The following is a 12033-nucleotide window of genomic DNA, read 5'->3' on the forward strand; positions in this document are numbered from 1 at the left end:
TCGTGTTTTATCTGCATTTATTACCAACTCACATGACAAGTTTTTATTAAAATCAAGGTCATTATACAAGCAATCGCCCAAGCATTGTTCATCATATATTTGTACAGGATAATGTGTGAAGTAGCAACTTGGTTTTCATACAATTTCTCTACATACTTTTTATCATAATCAACAAACTGTACAAATATTTGAGATGTGTTCATTTACTAACAGTAGGATTCATACATGTCAGTATCTTTTATTGAAAAGGAAGTACTTACATAAAAATGGTCCTCAGATAACCGTGTTTTTTATGACAAATATGTTAAAGCTACAGTATTAGGAAATCAACTAATACAAAACATAGGTCACCAGAATAATAAGAAATGGGACATCTGTTAATTGCCAGCAGTTTTGTTTAACATACCATGCCACTAAAAACTCGCCATATCTCTGCTAGAAGAAAATTGGTCATTAATTATTCATTCAGTCATGTTAATACAGGTTAATTTGATGCACTACAGCAATACTACAGCATTAAATACTTTATACAGATTATTTTCAATATATTTAACACTTAAAAGAATAACTTGCAGAATAATAATACAAACTGAAAATGCCTTTTTTCACCTTGTCAAATGATTTAATTATGTGCCAGAACAAGTCAGAAGTTGAAACTTTAAAGAAAACCGGTGATGGTAAGACTTAATAAAACAGGACAGAAACTCTTCGGTTTTCCTACAAATATGGACTTCCAGCTCTTTTGGAAAGGAAAGATTCTTATCTTTAAAATGTACCTAAATTTAGAAAACGCAAACCACTCCATGTCACAAGCCTATATGAACAGCATAAAACTTTATGAAACAATCATGAAATTGCTCATAGAAACTATATGTCACTTCATTTTTACTTGTTGAGTTCATTAATTGGCTAATTTACTTTTTTCATAAGAGACAACAATAGCTCAATTTTGACTTGACTTGCAGATTGTGAAACAGTTTTTGGAAAAGTGGGCTCAAGGATCACACCAGCTATGCTGACACGCCAGAGGAACTTCATCACCCACAGCTCATGCTGCGAGGCCGAGCGAGTCGAGGCGACCTGACACACTGGACCGCTGTGTGAACCAAGGAACATGTATCAGATCCCTGGCGGGAGGTGGAAACTGACACTTGTCTCCTAAAATAAAAATAAGAAAGCAGAACACTGCACGGCAATAAATCCTCGATGATGATGGATGATTGGGCGAGTAACCCGGAGGCTGGCTTGAATCCCAGCCATGGTCGCGTAGACTGGCCACAGCAGACTAGGCAAGGTGATGCAGCAATGGCTCACCACCACCTTCTGCAGTATATAGTTGGAGGCGCAACACAACAGCCAGTCCAGAACCCAGGACCCCTGACTCTCAAGCTAACAGCTTATGCCAACTCTTTAGTATAGACTCTATAGAGATAAAAATGACAAAACCTTTTAAGTACACGTGGATCTACATTTCTCAATCACAGACTTTCACGACCAATGTCAGAAGGCTGCAGACCTCTATTTCGGTGCACAGTACAAACACAATCTTCAGGGCACTAATTGTCAACTGAAAACCAATTAGGCGGTGAAAACCCAAAAGAATAGAGCCTACTATTTGTGTTCCTCCTTACTAAAAAAAAAACCTTTCATAATATTGCATGCAGTGAGAGTATGGCAAATTACACCTGTTAAAAAAATATATGCCTTAGCTACTATATGAAACTCATACACCTCAGTTGTTTTTAGCAATAGCTACATAAGTGAATGCACGTACATATTATACAGATGGGTTAAAACCCTAAAATATCCTTAAAATTAATATTCTATGTTCAATACTTTTACTCTCGGACATAAGCTGCATTAACATTCAAACCCCAGGAATGCAATACACAAGGGTTGATGTGTCACGAAAAGTTGAAGCTTGTCAGAACACTACCACAATGATATATGACAGGGACAAACCACATGCCACAGAAAGAGAGAGAAGGGAAGGTTGTATCAGCAGAGGTGATCAGGGGGAGGGGAGGGAGAGTACCTGCTGTGCAGCTTCTGAAACTGGCTGTTGGCGAGGTTCCATTATCTAGTGACAGGTAGCGACTAGCTCCAGCTGACTTACACAACGTTCTACGAGACACACGCCAAAACTTTGCTATCGTCCCAAGTAATAAAAGAACAAAAATACATCCTACCTTTAGGTTGTGCATATTATGAAGTGTAATTTAATTTAAATACACAATATTCACTACCCAAAAAAAAAATGTTTAGTTAAGATTTAAAATTAAATTTCCTTGTTATTTAAGATGTAACTTTCTAAAGATCCAATATTTAAAAAAATATATGAAATTATTAGAGAATGAAATGAACAGTAAATGTTTTTTGTGAGAGCTTAGCCACTGTTAATTTTTTTTAGTCATTTTGAATTATGAGTTGTTTAAAAATCATTTTAATTAATGCTGTCATATTTGAGATACTCTTTAACTGTATGTCTCCCTTATGTTGAAAGTCAGCTTAATAGTTATAATTAAGGTCACCATACATTCCAGAGCACAAATAAATGACATCTTATATTTGATGGGATGGGCATGCTAACATTTTAATCATTTCAATATTAGTTAATCTGTTTCCTCATAAAAAAAAGAATACAATTAGTTGATCTGACCACTAAATTATAAAATAATTTCACATTAACTAAATTAACATTCGGCAGGCACACATATCTTCAGTTTGCTCTTCATAATAAATGTAACTTCATTTAGCTCTTCATAATAAGAATTTCTCAACAAATTCAAAACTTATACTTCCAAAGTTTTCAATATTGATACCAACTATAATATATGTATAGCTAGATAGGTATAAACAGTAAAAACATAATGATTAAATAGGACAATAATGTACAGCTAACACTACAAACTCTAAGACACCATGCATCAATAATGACATGTGGCTAAAACATACAACCTCCCTATTCCCTCGGACATTCTAGGCTTTAGGCACGCTACCTTCTGACTGAGCACTGTGACCAGTTCTCTGGTTCATGTCAGCATTACACTCCAAGATAGCAAACAACAAAACTCCTTGAACCTCTCTTCACAGTCTAGCATACCTAATAATGTTGCATTTACCATGACTTTGTTTTTTATTCAACTAATTGTTTGGCTCCAAGTTCAGTTTTCAAGGTTTAAAATTTGTTTCCGTTTTAAATCGTACATTTTTAAAACAGTACGTGCAGTAAGTGCATGGGAATATTGGGAACAAACTTCTAATTAGTGCATTATTCACAGGCTGAACATAAAACTCTTTGTGAATAACTGGTCCAAATAATGAGTTGGGTGACAAGGAGAAAAAGGTAGGGGGGGGGGGGGGGAGGCCCAAGTTTTATCAATGAACATTGAACCATTCTTAAACTTTACTTTCAACCCCTGCTGAACATGCTGAACATGAAAACATACTTTTCAAGTTGAGCTATCGCCAAACACTACAAAGACTTTCAGACTTTTCAATAAAAAATATAGTAAATGTTCGCAAAGAAAAAAAAACTTAATTGTAAATGGTTCATGCCATAACATTTTAATTAGAGTTCAAAATAGCTGCACAATTTACAGAAGCCCACTTCCATTATCTGAAATGTTTTGGTAATGTCATAATGAGAATAAATATTAAAATGCAAAAGTAGACACTATGCAAAAAACAAAGTTGTAATAAAAAAAATTGATTTATTAAATATTAATACACACAATTTCTATTGCTAATTTCACATATACCAGGTGGCTGCAGTGACATTTTGTAATGTTTCCACGAGAGGTGTTCCTGTACAAGCTACCCTCCAGATCTGCAGACTGCACATACGTGTTTTGAAACTTTACATTCCTTCAACGTGGATGTAAGTATCTAGTGGAGATCAGATGAACATTTCATGAAATAACCATTGCGAATCACACAAAATAGAGAGCTACGGACATTGTCACTAACACAGTCTGATAACCACCGACACTTCACTTTTAAAAGAATGTCCCACTGCTTAATGGAACCAGCTTAATAAAAAAAAAAATCTTAGTTCAATGCCTTTGGTCAGTCATGCAGAAAAAAATATTTATATTTATATATATATAATATATATATTTGTATACTGTACATACACACAAGTCACACAGATATACACAACATAATCTCAGGATTAAAAAAAATTACAGCAATTGGGATATTCCACATTTTGGCAAGCCCTATGACAGGGATCACGATGGTTCAACATGCGTTTATAGTTCAAGTATTGATGTACATGTTGACCAGACCTACTTGGGTATTTTAGGCATGGTTTCAATGATAGTTAATTGAAAAAAAAAAAGTTTATTTATACAAGTTCTTTACACTACTGAATGCACACCTGTACTCCATTCTTCAACGAACGAAAATGATAGTCTTTGGGAAATGCCAAAGATACCATTTAGAATCCTCTTTTCAAACAGGCTTTGCAGCCAACATTGTACAGAAGAAACCAAACAATACGTATTTATATGCAATATTGCAGTTGTACATTGCAATGAGATTTTGAAAAAATAAATAATAATAAAAATATAAAACAAATATATTTAAAAAGTTGGTATTAACAATATTTTATCTTTAAATATAAACAAATGGCTAGATATAATAGCACAGTTTGTCATCTCGGAGCTACATAGTAGTTCTACTTTAAATACAATATTTTACAGTTAGACACACATTCTTTTTAAATTTTTTTTTTTTTAAGTTTCACATTGGAATACCATGATTTCTTCTAGATTATTTTAATTGGCTCATGCTATGTCTTAAACAGCACTCAGCTTTCTGTGTCCAGAGACAAACATAGAATTTTTAAACATGTATGATCAAGTCACAATACATGTTATTTCTGCAACTACAAGGAAAAAAAAAAAAAAACTATGAATTGAAATTTTTAAAGCAGTAAATATTTACACAATAAAATATAATTTTAAAAAATTTATATATTTCCATCCATGCTTGGCTGCGTTGGGTCGGTAGAAACAAAACTGCAACAATCGCCGTGAAAACGAGAACACTTACAAATACTTAAAAGGTATAAAAACTAGCCCAAAACATGGTGACACTGCAAAACATTCACCACTTTAAATGTCATGGCGAAAATACACCCTAACATTTTCTTTCTGACATGATTCCAGACTAAAAACACAAGCACCTGCTTCCTTCATTTCACTTGTTGCATAGAGAATAAAATAAAATAAAAATTATTATAATTTCTGTTCAAGGAAAAATACTGGCCTGAATATAACACATAAATTTGTTCACAAATTATTACTAACACTGCCACTCTAGTACAGCTGCCCTGCTCTGACTAGGCACATACTTAACATTTTAGGGCACTGTGGGTGTCTTCTTGCCACAAGATTTTGTAGTGATCAATGTCAATGAGAACCCTTCAGTTCCATGACACTACAATATTTAGTTAGGATAGACTTTTTCATTAGTACCACTGCCGTTACGCACACCGAGTCTCAGCAGTTTTCGTCCATGCTCTTGAGAATGAATTAACTAATTCACGATACAAATTAAAAATTACCTCCCCCAATAATTACCATATAAAGTAAACTTTTATTTTTTAATAAAATTTCTTCATTTCACAGAAAGCAACTTATTTTCGAGATATATACTATACAAAAAAAGTCTAAGCCCATGATCTGTAAAGTCATTACAAACTTTGCAAAAGAAAAGCCAAATTTCCATACATCTGATAAGAATAAAATATTTAATATTTGAATCAATTCATTATCCCAATACGTACTCATTTGTAAACAGAAGGCAACTACCTATCAGCTATCGCCCACAACACTCCCAAACCGGTGGTAGACTTGGAAAACAGATAATTTTTTTGGTATTCACCACTAGCCATCATTTAATGCTCACGTTATGCATGCTGCGGGACCACTTAAACCCGCACGGTAAGCCCCTATGCTGCCTGATAAATAACAAACGTAGTTTCAGCTTCGTTTCCCATCTTCAAACAGGAACTGCACTCCCTTACATCTGTAGCTACTGTTCATTCCAGCTGACCAGAACAATTTGGAACAGACTTACAGCTGTAATTTCCAACCACAACTTGAACATAGCCCGATATAACACGGCAAGCTTCGGCAACTCCATAGCGAGCATTCAAAAGTGGTTGCTCAGTGGAAAAGTAGTATAAGAAACTGGCCCACCACTGAGAAAACATCAGTACACATCTAAAAAAAATACTTCCACCTACAAATACAAATAGTTTACCATCATCATCAATTGGTTACTTAATAAAATGTTGCCACTATTTTAAAAAATTTTAATTTCCCCAAAATTTCCAGATTTTCCCTGACAATTTTTTATGTTGCATTGATCGCGAAAAATTAAATAACAGAAAAAAAATTTCGTGAAATTTTACACGTCATTCTTTCTAACAAAAAAAAAACATAATTAATTTACATCCAACATAAAGACACTTGACTTCTGGTTTGAAATTACATCATTTTGACTCTACAGAGAATTAAAATTTTTATAGTTTCAAGTTCACGGGTGTCACTTTCACACTAAAGCCAGTACCTGTGATATACAAGTCAGTGCATCTGACTTCCAACCATGTGGTCACTGATTCAAATGCCATAGTCAACACAGGTATTTTTTGAAATTAGTTTGTAAGCCATCTTGGTGAGGATTAATGTTCTCTACTAGAAAAAATAAACACAAATCTTGCTTCTGCTTTGATGAGCATTTTTTAATAGGCATCTGGAAACGAGTGGTGTGTGGTTATAGACTGTAAGCCTACTGCTAATGCCGGAGACAATCACCAGTGTATCTGTTTAAGTCAGTCTCACTAGAAGTCAGGACCGACTAGAAATATATGGCAGATATAAAGAGGAAAAAATAACCCCAGCATTAATAAACATTGTAGTATTTCTGTGTATAACTATTTAAGGGTCTTACATTAATGATTTCCTCGGGGTTTTTACGTGTCAAATCACATATTACAGTATGTCGTACTTTTAGAATTGTGTTGAGTCTGCAGTCATTACCCCACATGAAAACTGGAGAATGATAAAAATGCAGGAATAAAGAAGAGACACGTGATGTCATGTCTGATACCAAAGGGTATGTCGTAAAAATCAGCAAAAAAAATTGTTTAAGTGACGCAGTTTGAAGGCACAATGTGTAGTTTTTTCAACTAAGCTGTAAACGGTGCTCAAAAATGGTATAAGATATGCAGTTACAGCAATGGCACAGTGTGCAGTTTTCAACTTTCCACAGACAATTCCTGATGGCTTAGATGAACTCACGCGTTTCTCACAGATTTCCTAGCACCAAAAAAAATTCAAGGCTAATTCAAAGTTTCCAGTTTCCCAGTAACAAAATGAAATATTGTGATGTACACCCGACGCTCCCAAAATTTCCTTAATTTTCCCGGTTTGCCAGACAAGCAGAAACCCTACCCGAGCCACTGCCTTCGCTATTGCAACAGAAAAACATTAATTTACACAATATTTATAGAGAAACCAGGCCGTTTTATTTTATTAGTTCATAAATGGCTTCGAATAATCACTATACTTAAATAAAAATATGAACATCCATGTAAGAAATAAGTTAAATTACCAATTCAATTTTAGTCAATCTTGAGAAAACTTCAACTTAAATTTTCTGTATTACTCAATAGAATCCTGCAAACACGAAAAAAGTAAATGAGCTGGCTGGCAGAGACACTCACCAAATCAACGGCATCATGTCATGAATTTTCACAGGGTCATCGTAGAAGAATAGAAGTTACATAGACTTTTCCTTGGTGCATTTGCGTTCTCCGTGTAAATCCTCCTCTATCCCCTCCAACCCGCTTGCAGTCTCCTACTTCGTTGTCTTTTGCCCACCTTCCCCTTGTTTATTTCTGTGGTTTGCACATGTGTGCTAGTTATGTCTTTAGTGCTTAAATAACCTGGGTCACTTGGCTCAGTCTCATTCCTGTGGCTCATTTAGTGGCATTAACATATTTCCTTGCTGTGGCGTTCGTGTTCTGAGGTGAGGCATGCCAAAAACTTATCTTTAGCTTGTGATGTAAGGCAGCATGCAGCGGCCATGCCATTTTAGTAGTCGCTTTTGTCCAAATTATGTGTTTTGCCAGCCACCCTCCAAATTTGGTTTGGTTTTATTGCTAGTCAGTTAGGTTCTTGTCAAGTTTTTCAGGCCCAGAGAAGCACATTATGTATTATTGTTACAGATTTTTTTTCCCTGGTTTGATGATAAGATACTGTGCATGTCTTTTGCCACTGAGGCACATTACTGTTGAGGGATCCTGATTATGTATGTCTTAGCACTTGGTAACATTTGAGTATATGATCAGTATCTTTTTCCCTAAGCAGCTGAGACGGTCGTATAACCAATGTTGTAGATTTCTGTGTTAACTTAAATCTTGTATTAACCTTGTATTCTAGTCCTTGCATGTTCTGCCCTCTGGACCATAATTTTGATCTCCTTGTCTTTTATTTTATACTAGCACTGTTTACAGAGTATAACATACCTGTGCCTTATTTGTTATTTCTATTGTGCCTGAATATCATTTACAGAGCATTTCATAACACTTAGTCGGCTTGAGCACCTTTCTTACAGCTCTATAAAATTGAATACTCTTTGTTTGCTACGAGAATAAAAAAGAATATTAAAGTGTGATCCCTGAATGATTATTTGTTCTAATGCGCACCAGGTTTTCCTCCCAGCTCCCTATTCCAGCATACGGTATCTTAAGTTGTTCTCTTGGCTCCTGTTTTGATTTTGGGAGGACTTGCAACATATTGGGATACAGGTTCGATCACAGTACTGCACTAATTATGAGTTTAATACATCACACGGAAAACACCCAGATTTCATTTAGTTTAGTTCCAAGAATACCTGTATTGATAAAACCATTTTTAACATATAAATAAGATAGCATATTATGTATAAATATGTAGTAGAAAAAACATGAAATAGTAATAACTAATGACCTACAGCAATAAACCTACTAAAACATTAGCGGGTAAAAAAAACTACATACATTATATAGTGTGTAGATGCACAACCTATTCCCCATTATTTTTAAGGAACTCTTCTAATAAAATATGAGTAAAAGCAATTAACTTTGTTATAATAGTCTCTCATACAGCATACAAGATTTTAATTTATGATAACGTCACCATGTATTTAAAGCAATCACAGATATCTTTCACTCACAGTAAGAGCAAAAAAAAATTGCACTTACTTTGAATGGAACACAGTAACTGAAACATGTCTATCTTTTTTTTTTAATGAATTTACCATCACCTTCCCATGAGTCTGAGACTTGATGATGCCACTTCTTTCAGTCAGTATTTAACATGAGATGGACAGAAAATATTTCTTGCCATCTACAAGAGATTTTATTTCAGTGTTTGAGGCAGTGAGTCTGCTGTAAATCTGTATGCACACGATCAAATTACAATCATACAAATACCATTTTCATAATGTTTAGTGAATTTACTGTTTTTCTGGCCTCATTTTATAAACAATCATAGCCCAAAACCCATAGCAAACAGTGGTGGTATGAATGAAAATGCGTGTGATTTATCACAAGAATGTTCTCTCAGTTTTAATAGATTTCATATCTCACTGGTGGTGAGATCATTGGACACAGACAACGGAGTGGGGTTTGCCCAGTCTACTTTTAATGTCCCAAAATCTAAAAGACAAATTCTGTGCTTCAATTGCTTTGTGGATTTCAGTTTACGCATCAGGTGAATTTTGAAGGCAACAGCTGAAGATATTTTCTGAGATTTTACTCACATGAATTTCTAAAAATGGCCAGATGTTTTTGCACAACAGTTAAATCAATTTTTCAGGACTCTCTCCAATCTTCAGGTTGATTTCAAGTCCAAAGGCAAGCATGAGGATGCCCAAAGCATTCATCTCGCTTGGTAAATCCCTGTTAATAAGTTTCTCAAGGTAATTAGAAAATTATACTTAATAGCAGAAAACTTATTAAAAGGGTGAAATTAAAATTGAATGTATTAATAGGACAAGTGCCAAATTTTTTTAAAAATTATTTGCAGGAAATATTCTTAAGTGGGTTTCTAACAGGATTTTTGCTGTACGTAAAAAAACAAAATTTATAGTTAATAGTTTGTTAAAACTCTACACTTATCTCCATAAAAATTACATTACATGTAGTGTTAATGAGCTATTACCAAAACAACCTGACCTGGTATGATGTATGTCTAAAAGCCTGGGTGTGTGGCAAGGGCAAACACTAAGTAACACAGTAAATGCATCTTTGCCTCTATGTGCAAGGCACTTAACTGGCATGCAGTCTTTTCATTAGCAATCTGTCAAGTTGTAGCCAAAAAAAAAAAAATATATATATATATATATATATAATGGTGGAATAATAACAATGAATGTTTTTGCAACCACCAACTACACTTTCCAAAGAATAGATGTTTGTGAACTCACAGTTTCAGCCAGTTTTACTGTCCCCAAATACACGTATTTAACAGTCAAACAAAAAATAAAACACACAATTGTGGGTATTAAGGTTATTAAATACTGATTCACAATTTAAAAAAAAAAATCTTAAGATGTCTTTCCACCAAAAATTCATCGTAACTTACAAAATGAACCACTTATAAAATTTTTTAGACCTTACGTGGTAACATTTCACCATTCTAAGACTGTGTTATTATTTAATATATATATAGAAAAATACATATGATATATTGTAGCAAATAACTTAAAACTCATAAAATTATCATACTGTTATCTAACTCACAACTGTTACATGTCCCGAATGGTTGCAATTCACTTCCGACCGACCCAACTATACTGTGTGGTCAGCAGGGCAGCCCTCATGGTTTTACTGCCCTGTGCTGATGACCGACATTTGCAAGCAAATATTCTCACTGCAGTCGAAACAGATGGCAGTAACACGGCTCTTGAACGTTGCCCGAGCCACGAATGGATTAACGAACACAACTTCTCCACCCACACGTATACATACATACGATCAGCACCCACACTCTCTCTCTTTTAAAATGTACACTTTCTTAAAGCATTTTTAATATTTTGCTTTCACAACGTAAGAATACAATCCATAACAGACAAAATGACAAACACTTCTATGCAAACATCAGTCGCAGGAGAAACGAACCCTTGTAACTCACCGCAGGCGAAATGGACAGCATAATACTTCTAATGAGGTTTACTTATCCACGAAAACTTGCAGCAGAAGTTCATCAATTCAGGGGCGTAAACCAGAAAAACACATAGTCGATTCTTCATGTGGCAGTAATAAATTAATCTGACAGACATGGAAGCTATTATTTATTGCAAATGGTTCAAAGAACAGAGCGAACCTATTTAAATTGCAGTACTATGCATCGATCGGGGGCAATTTTTAACAGTTCGGATTTTGTGGGATATATTTACACAAACACTAGATTATTTAACAGCCATGTCCATTTTCTCACACACTAAAATACAGATTTTTATTGAGAAAAAAAAAACTTGGAAATTAGATAAAATGGACCATGTGACAACTAGCCAGAAAAGGTGTGGACAGCACCTGTGTTAGAGCGGGGGAGTGAAAATGGACAGGACTGTTTCTCGCTACTCGTGACGTGCGGTGCTCCAACTGCGCGGAAGCCACAGGTGACCGTCCCCCCCCCACCCTCCAGGCCGGGGGAACAAAGCGCTCACAGTCCGGGACCAACTCGCCGGATGCCCGCGTCGCACGGCTCTGGGAGATACCCTCGACAGCCAGACCTCGCTGCAGCTGCGCGGCGGCGCGCTCACACAAACACCTTCGCCAGGGCGTCGGCGCCGGCGCTGGCGATGTACGGCCGCGACGGGTGGAACGCCACGTCGAAGATGCTCTCGTCGAACTTCTTCCTGTGCGCCGTGATCTCCTGCACGCACGTCTTGTTGTCCAGGTTCCACAGTCGGATGCTGCAGTCGTGACCTTGGGCGACAAGTGAATTACATGGCAGTTTGTTTGAACAAACC

The 12033-nt window shown here is 35.7% G+C and overlaps 1 protein-coding gene across 1 annotated transcript in view; it reads right to left on the minus strand.

The window, feature by feature from the left end:
* The window catches only part of LOC134542063 (striatin-3), a 44220-nt gene continuing 32187 nt past the window's right edge, over positions 1-12033 (minus strand). The window contains exon 13 of the mRNA XM_063385942.1: positions 1-11989. Coding sequence (XP_063242012.1) covers positions 11820-11989 — 170 coding nt within the window. The 3' untranslated portion in view covers positions 1-11819. The remainder of the gene's footprint in view (positions 11990-12033) is intronic.

The sequence above is a fragment of the Bacillus rossius genome (assembly GCF_032445375.1).
Source record: "Bacillus rossius redtenbacheri isolate Brsri chromosome 4 unlocalized genomic scaffold, Brsri_v3 Brsri_v3_scf4_2, whole genome shotgun sequence".
Lineage (NCBI taxonomy): Eukaryota > Metazoa > Arthropoda > Insecta > Phasmatodea > Bacillidae > Bacillus > Bacillus rossius.